Here is a 15042-nt window from a genome sequence, read left to right as displayed (position 1 = left end):
CTTGTACATTGTTTTCACTTACCTTCAGAAGGTACACTAATTCTGCACCCGTTAAACTGTTTGGTCCTGTTAGCGTCAGTGTTTCCATCAACCGAGATGCATCTTCAGAGTGTTCACACATGGTGGCTGGATTCGCCTGAAAGTTCAGAATTCAATATAAGGACTCTCATTTCTACATTATCTCTCTATGCAATAGGATAATTTGATTCACCATTTGCCGTTTCGTCAACAGGTCTTTCGTGGTAGAATGATTCGGTTGTATGGCATCGATGTGTCTCAGGTCGTTCATCGCTCGGTATTTGTTCTGTTCAAGTGGACGAGATGCACTGAAATTTGTCTTGGCTGCCGTTTGAATGATTTGATGAATTGCGCGATCCAGATAGGATATGCTTTCGTCTGAATGATTTGGCATGGCTTGAGGTAGGTCATGACGTTGCGCCTGCAGAGGCTGTGGACTCTGTTCGTGTGGAGACGGTGGTAAGCTCTGTAAGTGATTGTAATCAATGTGCTGAGACTTGAACATATATCTGATGTTAGTTAATTTCTCTCATGACATTTTTAGCGACTGAGGTGTATTATGCATGAAGATAAACTATGAATTCCGATTCCATGTTTTTGTTGAAAATTGTTAGAAAAAGAAAACGTTTTGTTAATTCGGATAATTCGTGTTAAATAAGATTATTTTAACAAATTTTAAATTCACTTCACGGTTAATCGGAATAGTCGCCGAATACGGTAAAAAACCATACTGTCCGTATGGTAAAATTATCTTCCAATAACCGAACTTCTGTGAAAACTGATTGTCGTGAAACAAACAGATATTAAAATTTTCAGTCAGTGTCTTTTTATTAACCAAACGAAAATTTTTTTGAAGAGTTCATCGAATGGATTGAGGTACAGGAGCTAAAGTTTTTAAAACATTAGAGCCACTAAAAGCTTTTTGTTTACTTATAGGAAGAAATTAATTTTGTATCACTTGTCAACTTGCTGCCAACATAAATCGTTCGAGGGTTCTGGTGGACTCGACGGATTGTGCAGTGTTTTGGAAGGCGCTCCTAATTCGGGTCAGCCGGTATATTTGACCCTTTTTAATTTTTTCGTGGAATAAAACCATACCCACAATAGGTTGGAATTTTCTTCTTCGTTTTTTTGAATTTGTGTTATTTTTTGAAATGTGAAAATCCAGAATAATAACCAAAGAAAATCAAACAAACAAAAAATTACCGAACAATCCGTTAGATCCATTTGTTTTACAGTTTACGGTAGTTGTTTGACAGTTCAGCAATTACCGAACGATCGGTAATCAATTTAATTTCAGAACGTTCATCTGTTGAAAATTCTGTAAAAAATGATCGAATTCTGCAAACTTTCTAAGTGTGTACTGTGGTTCTCTTCCGGAATCAGAAACTGGGAATCAGGATAGCAGAAATCAGTTTGTTTGGCTGTTTGCTGATAATGACTGTCAAATGGAGTAGTTTTGAGGTCAGTTTAGTCGCCCCTCTAAGTGATGGTATAAAAGTTTTAAAACATTGCCGAATTCCGAGCCGGAAGTCAGATCCAAATAACATTCAGAAGTATTGTAAAGAACCATAAGACCATTCATTAGAATCTAAGTTTGTTAAAATCGGTTATGCTATCTCTGCGAAAAGCGAGTAAGTATTTTGAAATTTGTATTTTTACACTATTCATTTTATAATTCCAGAACCGTAAGTCGGATCCAAACGACATTCAAAAATTTTGTGAAGGACCAAAATTAGTACACATATTTTGAAGACGGAAGAAGGAAGAAGGAAGAAGGAAGAAGGAAAAAGGAAGAAGGAAGAAGGAAGAAGGAAGAAGGAAGAAGGAAGAAGGAAGAAGGAAGAAGGAAGAAGGAAGAAGGAAGAAGGAAGAAGGAAGAAGAGAAGAAGAAGGAAGAAGGAAGAAGGAAGAAGGAAGAAGGAAGAAGGAAGAAGGAAGAAGGAAGAAGGAAGAAGGAAGAAGGAAGAAGGAAGAAGGAAGAAGGAAGAAGGAAGAAGGAAGAAGGAAGAAGGAAGAAGGAGAAGGAAGAAGGAAGAAGAAGAAGGAAGAAGGAAGAAGGAAGAAGGAAGAAGGAAGAAGGAAGAAGGAAGAAGGAAGAAGAAGGAAGAAGGAAGAAGAAGAAGGAAGAAGGAAGAAGGAAGAAGGAAGAAGGAAGAAGGAAGAAGGAAGAAGGAAGAAGGAAGAAGGAAGAAGAAGAAGGAAGAAGGAAGAAGGAAGAAGGAAGAAGGAAGAAGGAAGAAGGAAGAAGGAAGAAGGAAGAAGGAAGAAGGAAAAGAAGGAAGAAGGAAGAAGGAAGAAGGAAGAAAGGAAGAAGGAAGAAGGAAGAAGGAAGAAGGAAGAAGGAAGAAGGAAGAAGGAAGAAGGAAGAAGGAAGAAGGAAGAAGGAAGAAGGAAGAAGGAAGAAGGAAGAAGGAAGAAGGAAGAAGGAAGAAGGAAGAAGGAAAGAAGGAAGAAGGAAGAAGAAGAAGGAAGAAGGAAGAAGGAAGAAGGAAGAAGGAAGAAGGAAGAAGGAAGAAGGAAGAAGGAAGAAGGAAGAAGGAAGAAGGAAGAAGGAAGAAGGAAGAAGGAAGAAGGAAGAAGGAAGAAGGAAGAAGGAAGAAGGAAGAAGGAAGAAGGAAGAAGGAAGAAGAAGAAGGAAGAAGGAAGAAGGAAAGAAGGAAGAAGGAAGAAGGAAGAAGGAAGAAGGAAGAAGGAAGAAGGAAGAAGGAAGAAGGAAGAAGGAAGAAGGAAGAAGGAAGAAGGAAGAAGGAAGAAGGAAGAAGGAAGAAGGAAGAAGGAAGAAGGAAGAAGGAAGAAGGAAGAAGGAAGAAGGAAGAAGGAAGAAGGAAGAAGGAAGAAGAGATGGAAGAAGGAAGAAGGAAGAAGGAAGAAGGAAGAAGGAAGAAGGAAGAAGGAAGAAGGAAGAAGGAAGAAGGAAGAAGGAAGAAGGAAGAAGGAAGAAGGAAGGAAGGAAGAAGGAAGAAGGAAGAAGGAAGAAGGAAGAAGGAAGAAGGAAGAAGGAAGAAGAAGAAGGAAGAAGGAAGAAGGAAGAAGGAAGAAGGAAGAAGAAGAAGGAAGCAGGAAGAAGAAGAAGGAAGAAGGAAGAAGGAAGAAGGAAGAAGGAAGAAGAAGAAGGAAGAAGGAAGAAGGAAGAAGGAAGAAGGAAGAAGGTAGAAGGAAGAAGGAAGAAGGAAGAAGGAAGAAGGAAGAAGGAAGAAGGAAGAAGGAAGAAGGAAGAAGGAAGAAGGAAGAAGGAAGAAGGAAGAAGAAGAAGGAGAAGGAAGAAGGAAGAAGGAAGAGAAGAAGGAAGAAGGAAGAAGGAAGAAGGAAGAAAGAAGAAATAATGTTCAATAGCTTCTTATAACATAATGCTAGCCGAAAAAGTAGAAAATCGAAACTATGACATACGTTTAGCTAATTAGTCCATAATTTGGACTAGCCTAGATCAGTAGATTATTATCTATTAGAAAAAAAGTTCTCTAGGGGTTGGATCGATGATTTAGAAATTGAAAAACATTTTTTCTGTAACATGTCGTTTGTTTGAACTAAGACCTTAGCGGTTTTTAACATCAGTACAATCTTGTACACTGCGAAGACTATTTTAACAACTGATCAAGTTCCACCTGGAATGTAGTACCAAGGCGTTACTTTTTGCTCAATTACACTGCCGAGATGGTCCTCTCCGTTGTTGACAGTTTGAAGCACTCAACACATAAACAATAAGTATTTTTCTCTAAACTATCAATTTGATAGCAAGTTCATGTAGTAATCAAGGAATTGTTATGGTTGATATCACTGTTACCGTTTAATCTTATCAAATATTATCAATATTAGTACGACTGATTCCGCTTCTTGCACTACACTAAGAGTTTCTATATAAACTGCATCACCTATTTATAAGCGTAAATTATGTAATTGATTAGTTCAAAACTGCTCGTGTAATCGATACGTAGCTCGACTTTGCACGAAACATTAACGATAACTTTTCATGTCTGGCAGTCATCGGCATCATCATTATAATTTATCGCTCGCGATCGGTTCGATGTAAGTAACCGTGTAACCGAATGCGCGGTTCCTCACGATAGACGTCATTAGTTCACTAGTGCTAGAGATAACACAGCATTAGTTGGGAGAAGATCGGGGATTTGTTGAAAGATGCTGTCAACGGTGTTATAATTAGTCGAACCACACAATTTATGCAATGCAGGATTTCAATAAGCAACAAACAAGATCGTTTAAATGATAAAGCCCGAAAAAGGTTAAATGGGAAAAGTGGAAGAAACGAAAAAGTAGTAGATGAAGGAGGTGGCCGTAATAAAAATAACATGCAAATGTAGTTGTAATAACAAGTTGTGCGTCTTTTTCGAACCTGTGTATCACTCGAGAAGCTTAGTCGGCTGCCGGAACGAGGACTGCCCACTTGTAGCAATTGTGGTGCAGTGACGAGTGAATATGATCGTTTGAAGATGCTACCGGTTGGTGGTGGTTGGGTCAGGATGTTGGTTGGTTTGTCATGTGCCATGACTTGACTTGCTGAAATATCTTCGCGAACTTTCTCGAGCGTATCGTAAGTCTGGATGAAAAACACATCAGTGACTTAAGTCACTGTCCAATGGCGGAAACAAATTTGCTTACCTGTGTGGACATATCCTGAGGTGGCGGTGACGTACCTATCGAAGCTCGGGGGGTACCCAGCTGTCTATTGTCTTGAAGCTTAAGTAATTCACCCTCAGTTTCCCGTGGTGGAGACGGACCACAGCCAGTGGATACTTTTTCTTTCACTAATTTGTTCACTATCTTAACTTCTTCACTGTCTAAGTTTTGTTTAATCTCACCACTATCTTTTAGACATTCAGTTCTCGTTGGAAAACATTGATTTTCGTACTGGTTTTCCTCACAAATTTTCTCATAAACACTATTTGTACCACCTTCATCACCATTTTCCATTTCATCATCATCGTCTATAATGAGAACATAGAAAAACATCACACATTAAAACTCTTGATTGATCGATGTTAAACACACTTTATTTACAAAACATTTTTTTTTGTATGTACATGAAATAAGTATAAAATAAAAACAAATGCATGTGTTATTTCATAGAACACAAACACGCCCTAGGATCTAAACAAACTCTCGGAAAAGGTCGATTGGAACATTTTGTGTACAAAAGTCGGTGTGTTCGTACTAATGGTTATGCGGATACAGCGTGAGTTGGATGTTCAAGGGTTCTAACAAGAAGATTTTCGTATGGTCGTGCAACATACAAAACTATTTCGCTTTAGTGCCGGGCCAAAAGGATATTTTTCGAATCCTACCTTTCTTTTTCGAATCGCTCTCAGTGGCAGACGGAGGCAATATCTTCTGTGGTTTCTGTACATCATCGAGCTGCCTAGAAATGGTTCGCTTCTCGAATGGAGGCTCTTGCACGACATCTGGTGGTGGAGACCGAGGCATTTCCGTATCATCTTTCGACGGTACAATTGCAATGGAAATGGTTTTACAGCAAATCGCACAGATCTTCACTCCTCCTTCGTTCACGTAGGTGCAGAATTCGCATTCCCATTCAGAATCAGGCACAACGATCGGTAGGGATGAAGTGTTAGTTGAAAATTCGTTCGGCTCAGGTTGGGTTTCGTTCAGTTGGTTCTTTAGTTCTACAGTTTTCATGTGTACCTCTTGCTCTTCATCGTCAGATATTTTAGGAGATTTTTCTACCGGTGGCTCCTGCACACTTGATTTTTTAAGGTTTTCCTGCTTTCGGCGTTCGAATTCGGTGTCCGAATCGTTAGCTATGAACTCTGTGCTTGAATGTTTCTTCAGAGGTTTTTTGCTAAAGAACCGTCGTTTTTGTTCGCCATCAGTGTCTTGAGCCTGAGAATCCGATGGAATTTTTTTGGGAGTTATTCGGGAAGATTTGGTGGATTTCGTTTGTTTTTTCTGTTCAGCATCCGACAGCTTTCTGCTGCCATTAGCTTTTGGTTTTCCACGAATGGAGTCTGAATCATTGGTCACAGAATCTGATTCCAAACGTTTTGGAGAAGGAATTGTATGATCATTAGTTTTCTGCAATTGCTTACGTCGTAGAGAGTCCGCATCAGAGTCGTTTGTGAATGAATCGGAAGCAATCCTTCGGGGCGAAGAAACACTACTAGGGGTTCTCTGTTTGACGGCATTACGTCTTTCAACGTCTACGTCTGAATCATTTGTCATAGAGTCAGATGCGATTTTGCGTGGCGTGGCAATGCTTTCTTTGTTCGGTTTCGTCGTACTTGATACTTTGCGATTGAGTTCTTTATCTGAATCATTCGTTAATGAGGTATTTGTCATTCTTCTGGGTGACGTAAGAGACATTTTGTCGAATCGATCACGAACTACTTCATCGCGATCATATCGAGAACGATGGGAGTCTCTTGTGTGGGATATTGGATAATCAATCAGAGATCTTGCCGCAGATCCACCGCGACGATCCCGATTAAAGCGTGAGTGCTTAACGCTTGAAGCTCGAACGAACGTGTTTGGCTCTGGTTCATCAAAATCTAGACTACTGTTAGAATCTACACGCTGTCGGCGATCCCGTCGACCTCGAGGTTTAATGAACTCTTCGTCCGAGTCCTCATCGTCGGTTAGATCATTGATATAGCTGCTGCGTTGTAAATTTCGCATTGACATTGTTGACTTTCTGGATTTGATACTGAGTGCTGGGGAGGCCGCACGCGATCGAGAAAGGGCTCTAGATCTTGGTGGAGGCATCGCCATTCCTTTTGAAAAAAAGAATTTTTTTAGTTCGGTGGGAAGGAATTGATTTTCTTACTGCAACCTTACCGGGCATCATTGGCATCATACCCATTGGGTACGGGTACATTCCACCCCAGGCATTGTTCCAGTTGGACGGATAACCTTGTTGGTCATGTGGATAGTGACCTGTTTGGGCGGGTGGTAGGTTAAGACTCATGTTGGAACCGTTTTGCGACTGTCCCGACATCCAAGGATTCATCTGGTTCCAGTGCATCTGATTGAAATGGGCCATTGATTGAGCCTACACGGAAATCAAAACCGTATTATCATTTTCTCAGCATAATCTAAATTAATTGATTGATTGATTGTAAGTACCTGCTGTAGAGGAGTGAATCCCCACAAGTTTTGCTGCGGTGGCTGCATTTGGGTTAGATTAAACACAGAGGTGCTACGAGGATTCGGCAGACCGGAACCCTGAGCTGCTCCAAAGTCTGAACGCTGTGTGGGGGACATAAACGGAGTATTATTGCAAGGAGGATTACTTTCGTTAGACACTGTTGAAGAAGCGCCGGGTAGCAAATTTATACCCGAAGCGACACTGCCAGATCTTATTCTGGGTGTCGGAGGCTCGATCCATCGTGATTGTTGCGCATGATGTTGCTGGTGAAATTGTTGTTGTTGGTGATGGAGTGTTGTTGGAACAAACGGTGGTTTTGTACGAATATTGGGACCTGATGACTGGAAAGCATCGTGGATATTTTAGAACACGTTTAATAGTAAACCCAAACAAAACATGGTAACTACAAACCAATTCATGTTAGATAAAGAGATTTGGAAAAGGCTACAGATTGCGTAAACTGTATTTTGTGGCAGTGGAATCCATACCTGGACATCAATGTTCGATGCAACACTTGCGCGGCGGCTCCGGTCACTGTCCGCTTTCATAGTTTCTTGGTGCTGCCGGTAGCGTTGCTGTAGCACGGTCATGCGATCCAGCGTGGCGGCTGTGTTATTCTGTATTTTTTCCATCGTACTGGAAACAGATCGGAAGGGGCTAGTACCAGTGGAATTGAGTGATGTATTGGACGCTACAAGAAAAACGTCGGACTGAGTTCTAGATCGAGCACAAGGGTACATTGTATTCTTACAGTGAGGTTTCGTCCCCGGTGGATCTGGGAGTGGCCTATTTGATGGATGAATGAAGCGCTTGAGAGAGTTCATTTTATCGCGAAGAGAGAGCGCCGGACTTGGCGGAGGCTGTGGAGGTTTTTGAGGTTGGCTTGCTGGTTGGCCTTGGGGAACCGTTGTAGGTATGGTCTGCGAAATTCAATAGAGGATTGGAATTCGAAAACTGATCAGGATAGTAAATTATTTAGCGTGTAAATTATTGTCGGAGGCTTTGTATGATCCGTTGTAAAACTTAGGAGTTATGAGCTTGGAGGAGCCCCAATTTTTACTTGAGGTGTAGTAATTACAGTCTAAATAAAGAAGTGTTTTCTTGATTTGTTTGACTCTATCTCAGTGTAGTGGTTGTAGTTTATTTGCTGATAGCATCATTTTTATAGTTAGTATGTTTATCAGATAACAGCTTTTTAAATTTAGTAATATATTGCTGTTTTAATAACGGGGGCTTGTTTGAAGGAAATTCGTAAAGCAAAGAGAAATTGGAAGCATAACATAAAAAAATAAAACACATTCGATTTCAGTTCAAAGATATTCATATTTAGGTCGACTTGAGGTCTTTTTTTCTTCTTTGCATAACTTTCACACAAATCATAGCAAGTAATAAAGCAGAAAAAAGTGCGGTGCGTTGCGCCTATCTTGCATATAAAAGACTGCTTGATTTTTACTCTACCGATGGTCCCAGTTCTTGAACATTAATTTAAGGCGTTGAATTAGTAAGAGGAATGAAATAAATAGATGCAGTATTGAAGCTTGACTTGAGTATACTGGAATATCATCATTGAGTAATTGAAATTGAGCGAAAAAGTTCCAAGTCGATACTTACGTCAAAAATACAATAGAAAAAATAATAATGGTGGGATAGTTTTGACAGTACTTAATTGTTCCCAAAAGGCTAAGTCGACGACACGACCAGTCACTCCGAAGAAAAGTCGAAATAAAAAGTGTCTGTGAGCGATTTACCACAAGTTACCAGAATATTGAACTACCCCTTGGAAACTTAAAATAAAACGTTCTCGAGCAACACTGTTCCGGTTGCTGCAAAACAGTTATCATGGAACCAACAATACTAATAAACATACAGGTTTTTCGTTGTCGAATAATCACCCAACTCAAATCAATTAGTATTTGCAGTTTCAAAGAAATTTAAATATATTTTCTAATTCCAATCGAATCAGTTTAGGTGCTTTAAATGGACATTTTCGCTAGTTCAAAAACTTGTCAAAGGGATCGATGATTTGGTTATAGTGATGTATTCCACTCCGGATCATCGAAGAAGAAGAAAGTGCACAGATATAGATTTTACTGCGATTTATTATAACTCGCACATATATTTTTATGAAAAGTGATGATAAGCGTTTATATTATCTTCAAACAAATCCCACGAATCTTTGCATCCTCTGCCAACATTTGCAGTCGAAGATGGGGTAAGGTGTCATCTGGTTCAGGACATTATTTTATCAAAGTAAATTTACTTTATATCGGTAAAGTATACCTTACATGTGTATTGTTGCAATGTTCAAAGTGATGCATTCTGAAATGAATTATCGTAGACAATTACTGCCGTTCTATGCACGATTGCCTTATTATGTGGAATTTAACAGATCGGCTGAAAAGTTCGTATCGTTTCTATGAGAGGGCGCCACTAGAATTAAATCCATATCATTTTCAGTTAGTACCAACCTTCAAAAGATACGTGTATAAATTTGACAGCTGTCTGATTATTAGTTTGTGATATATTGCATTTTGAGTGAAGTTACTTTTGTTATTGTGAAAAAAATGGAAAAAAAGGAATTTCTTGTGTTGATGAAACACTACTTTTTGATGAAAAAAAGTGCCGCCGATACCAAAAAATGGCTTGATGAGTGTTATCCAGACTCTGCACCGGGCGAAGCAACAATTCGTAAGTGGTTTGCAAAATTTTGTACTGGTCATATGAGCACCGAAGACGATGAACGCAGTGGACGTCCAAAAGAGGCTGTTACCGATGAAAACGTGAAAAAAATCCACAAAATGATTTTCAATGACCGTAAAGTGAAGTTGATCGAGATAGCTGACACCCTAAAGATATCAAAGGAACGTGTTGGACATATTATTCACGAATATTTGGATATGAGAAAGCTTTGGGCAAAATGGGTGCCTCGTGAGCTCACAATCGATCAAAAACAACAACGAATTGATGATTCTGAGCAGTCTTTGGAGCTGTTATATCGAAATCAAACCGATTTTTTTCGTCGATATATAACCATGGACGAAACATGGCTTCATCACTTCACTCCGGACTCCAATCGATAGTCAGCTGAGTGGACTGCACGCGATGTACCGAACCCAAAGCGTGGAAAGACTCAACAATCGGCCGGTAAGGTTATGGCGTCTGTATTTTGGGATTCGCATGGTATAATTTTCATCGACTACCTTGAAAAGGGAAAAACCATAAACAGTGACTATTATATATGGAGACATTTTGTCGAAGGTTTGTCAAGAGAAACCTCAATGAGCACTCTTTGGAACACGGCCAGACGAATGAGGAATCGTAACGTGGGCAATGAGAGTGATGAATACTCGAATCGATGGATATTTGACTTTGCTAGGAAAGTTTGCCCAGATTCTGTTCCTACGCAGAGCATTATACGGGAATCTCCTCCAAATAATGGTTTTATTAATAACCCATTTTCAATGATGGAATTTTCTATAGCACTCTTGTCTTGTAACAATAACGCTCCTGGGTTGGACAGAATTAAATTCAACTTGGTGAAGAATCTGCCCGACCTCGCAAAAAGACGTTTGTTGGAATTGTTCAACAAGTTTCTTGAGCAAAATATTGTTCCACCTGACTGGAGACTAGTGAAAGTTATCGCCATTCAAAAGCCGGGGAAACCAGCTTCCAATCACAACTCATATAGACCCATTGCGATGTTGTCCTGCATCAGAAAATTGTTCGAAAAAATTATTCTACGACGTCTCGACACTTGGGTCGAGACGAACGGTTTGTTGTCAGATACTCAGTTTGGCTTCCGTAGAAATAAAGGGACGAATGATTGCCTTGCATTACTTTCGTCTGACATCCAAATTGCCTTCGCTCAAAAACAACAAATGGCATCTGTATTTTTAGACATTAAAGGAGCATTTGATTCAGTTTCCATTGATGTTCTTTCAGACAAGCTCCACCAACATGGACTCCCAGCGGTTATAAATAATTATTTGCACAATCTTTTGTCAGAGAAACGCATGCATTTTTCACATGGCGATTTAGCAACACTCAGAATTAGTTACATGGGTCTCCCGCAAGGCTCATGCCTCAGTCCACTCCTCTATAATTTTTACGTGAATGACATTGACAGCTGTCTAGTAACCCCATGTACACTAAGACAATTGGCAGATGATGGCGTGGTTTCAGTTACTGGACCCAAAGCTATTGATCTGCATAAACCATAATAACTTGTCCGATTGGGCTGTTCATCTTGGTATCGAATTCTCTGTGGAGAAAACAGAGTTAGTCGTCTTTTCAAGAAAGCATGATCCCGCGCAGCTTCAGCTCCATATGATGGGAAGAATGATCCAACAGGTTTTAACTTTTAAATACCTCGGGGTGTGGTTCGATTCCAAATGCACGTGGGGAGGACACATTAGGTATCTGATAACGAAATGCCAACAAAGAGTAAAATTTCTTCGAACAATAACAGGATCTTGGTGGGGTGCTCATCCGCAAGATCTAATAAAATTGTATCAAACAACGATACTTTCAGTGATGGAATATGGATGCGTTTGTTTTCGTTCCGCTGCAAACTCTCATATTATCAAACTTGAGCGAATTCAGTACCGTTGTTTGCGAATTGCCTTAGGATGCATGCATTCGACACATACAATGAGTCTTGAAGTTCTGGCGGGAGTTCTTCCATTAAAAGATCGATTTTGGGAGCTTTCATCACGCCTGCTAATAAGATGTGAGGAGCTGAATCCCATGGTAATTAATAATTTCGAACGACTAGTCGAGCTTCGATCTCAAACAAAATTCATGACAGTGTATTTTAACCATATGTCACACGAAATCAACCCTTCAAGATATATTCCTATCCGTGTCAGCATCCTAAGTGCCCCTGACTCAACTTTATTTTTCGATACATCCGTGCAGCGCGAAGTGCGTGGAATCCCGGATCATCTACGTTCGACGGAAATCCCAAAAATATTTTCAAGTAAGTTCAGGCATATTGACTCTGAGAAAATGTTTTACACGGACGGATCGCGAATTGAAGAAGCGACAGGGTTTGGTATGTTCAACAATAATGTTTCGGCCTCATTTAGACTTCAAGAACCTGCATCTGTTTATATAGCAGAGCTAGCAGCAGTTCATTATAGTTTGAGTGTAATCGTCACATTAATTCCAAACCATTATTTCCTCTTCACAGATAGTCTGAGTGCAATTGAAGCCATTCGCTCAAACATGACTGGCAAGACTGAACCGTTTTTCCTGGGCAAAATAAAACAGTGCCTGAACGACATATTGAACAATAATTATCTAATCACTATAGTCTGGGTCCCGGCTCATTGCTTCATTCCTGGCAATGAAAGAGCCGATATTTTAGCCAAACGTGGTGCTATTGAGGGTGAAATTTATGAGAGACCAATTGCTTTCAACGAATTCTATAGCTCGTCTCGCCAAAGAACACTTGCCAGCTGGCAAGCTTCTTGGGATAAAGATGATCTGGGTCGGTGGATGCACTCAATTATTCCGAAAATATCGACAAAAGGTCTGAAAATAACAGCTTATTTTATAATTTATAGAAGTTAATCATTTGGTTCAAATAATATTTCCGAGTAGATTTCATAATTAATGACGAGTTACCTAAGATGATATTTAAGTAATAAGAGAATATGTTTTAATGAATTCAAAACGTTGTGACTATGTTAGAATTAAATTAGGATAAGAATATTATGTAAAAGTGATGCTACGGCGAAGAAAAACTTATGTAAACTGCCTTAAGAAATAAACGTATTTATAAAAAAAAATTGACTATTATATAGCGTTATTAGAGCGTTTGAAGGACGAAATTTAAAAAAACGGCCTCATTTGAAGAAGAAAAAAGTTTTGCTGCATCAAGACAATGCACCGTGTCACAAGTCGATGAAAACCATGCTGAAATTGAACGAATTGGGCTTCGAATTGCTCCCTCATCCACCGTATTCTCCAGATTTGGCCCCCAGTGACTTTTTCCTGTTCTCAGACCTCAAGAGAATGCTCGCTGGTAAAAAATTTAGAAGCAATAAAGAGGTAATCGCTGAAACTGAGGCCTATTTAGCAAAGGACAAATCGTACTACAAAAATGGTATCGAAAAGTTGGAAGATCGCTATAATCGCTGTATCGCCTCTGATGGCAATTATGTTGAATAATAAAAACGAATTTTGGCAAAAAAATGTGTGTTTCTATTAAACGTTTTTTTATGCAACTTTTCAGAGTTATGCGGTTTTTTTATGCGGTACGTAAATTCGCATAAAAAAAGACTTCAGTGTATAACATCTATTTCACTAATACTAATTGAGGGTCAGAGTCACATGGCCTCCCTAAAAATAAGGAAATTTTATAGCTAAAAACATACTGCATCTCCAAACTTTAGAAGAAATAGTACTACGCATTGAACCCTACCCAACAAAACCTAACAAGTAGAATTGAGGAAAAATCAAGTGATATTCTTGCAAAAACTTCGATTGCACTATGTTTTGAAACGGGAAATTAGCGTGATAAAAATATTTTCACTATTAAATATTAGCTTTTTGTAGTTGGTGTCTTCACAAAAGTTGTTTGATATCAAATGGCGCTCCTTTTGATGTTAAATATTACTAGGGTGGTCCTTATTTAGATTGAAATATGAAACCTAACTTTTTTAATTGAGCTCAAAAATGATTTTATTGTACAATAAAGTTGTAGGAAATTTTATGTTGAGCAACTTTGCTGAAAAAAGCACCTCTCTAGCTTTTCATTTGACCGAGTTACATCAATTGTCCCGGGTAAGAGTAGGGTGGCTCCCGAAAAATCGATTTTTTTGTTCTAACTTTTTTGTGAAACGTTCTATGGAAAAGTTGTCTTCAGAAGAGTTGTTGAAATAAATATTGCGCATAATTTTGATGAGTGAAGCTTTTTCATATGAGCTACCAGTAAAAAGTTATGATGGTTTTTTAATCAAAAACTAGTCAACCTTCAAATATCAAAATTCATTAGATGCCAGATCGATAAAAATGTATCCTATGCGGCTACTGAAAATTCATAATATAAGTAAACATTCAAGAGAAAATTGGGAGGGTATTTTTCTTTTAACTCATTTAAATTAGTCTTAAAAATACCTTGAAAAAACTCAAAAACATTGCATTGCTCTTAAACGCCTCAACGTATCAACATACTTCCTTCAGTAAAATAATAGTATCAAGTTAGCCCTACAAGTGTTCCATACATTGTCCAGTCGAGAAATGAGACACACAAAAACTACAGCCGAAAATAGATTTTTTGCTGAACAATTTTAATTAATTTATTACCAAAATAACTGATTCAATTGATTTCGATTCCGTCATCGTAATGATCGTATCGCTAACATTCAAAATAAAACATAAGACAACAGTTGATTACGGTTTGGTATGTATTGAATAAATTAAGCAATGAATTATTCTAATTATTATCTAAAACTAAACATTTTGCTTGTTCGGGTAAGTCTTCTAAACTTCTCTTATTTTGTTTGTTCGACAATGCCAAGATAGGGTCTGAAGATAACAGCAGCATTTTAAAAACATCTTGAATGTTCGCGATTCTGCTGAATTTTTTAGCATGGTTAGCATCTCTGAAGTTCCGGATACTTTTATTTCGAGTCTCCTGAGCTTCTTCACTAAGCATACCAATAGATAAAATTGCGTGTCTAATTATCATGGCTCCATGTATCAACAATTTATGAACAGTTGGTGATAGTGGATACCAGCCATACAACGATACATACAACGCTCGTATTTTCTCAGTGTAACTTTGGAATTCGTCGACGTTTATCTTATCGGCTATTGATTACACTGAGAACAACGTGAAATCCTTCCAACAGTGTTTCATCAAGGCCTGTTATATCTGCTGTTTCTTTCCACTTCTTGAA

The 15042-nt window shown here is 38.8% G+C and overlaps 1 protein-coding gene across 9 annotated transcripts in view; it reads right to left on the bottom strand.

The window, feature by feature from the left end:
* The window catches only part of LOC131427537 (E3 ubiquitin-protein ligase lubel), a 52616-nt gene that overhangs the window by 17538 nt on the left and 20036 nt on the right, over positions 1–15042 (bottom strand). For 5 of the 9 annotated variants that reach the window (XM_058590819.1, XM_058590812.1, XM_058590811.1 and 2 more), the window contains 9 exons: positions 7887–8055; positions 7624–7826; positions 7114–7476; positions 6826–7039; positions 5319–6761; positions 4636–4961; positions 4370–4573; positions 212–484; positions 23–136 (listed from right to left, as the gene is read on the bottom strand). In XM_058590819.1, the coding sequence (XP_058446802.1) occupies positions 23–136; positions 212–484; positions 4370–4573; positions 4636–4961; positions 5319–6761; positions 6826–7039; positions 7114–7476; positions 7624–7826; positions 7887–8055 (3309 nt within the window). The remainder of the gene's footprint in view (positions 1–22; positions 137–211; positions 485–4369; positions 4574–4635; positions 4962–5318; positions 6762–6825; positions 7040–7113; positions 7477–7623; positions 7827–7886; positions 8056–15042) is intronic. The other 4 variants (XM_058590813.1, XM_058590816.1, XM_058590817.1 and 1 more) reach the window with 4 other exon arrangements.

The sequence above is a fragment of the Malaya genurostris genome, chromosome 2 (assembly GCF_030247185.1).
Source record: "Malaya genurostris strain Urasoe2022 chromosome 2, Malgen_1.1, whole genome shotgun sequence".
Lineage (NCBI taxonomy): Eukaryota > Metazoa > Arthropoda > Insecta > Diptera > Culicidae > Malaya > Malaya genurostris.
Note: the sequence above shows the minus strand (reverse complement) of the source record. Positions and strands in the feature narration are given on the sequence as shown.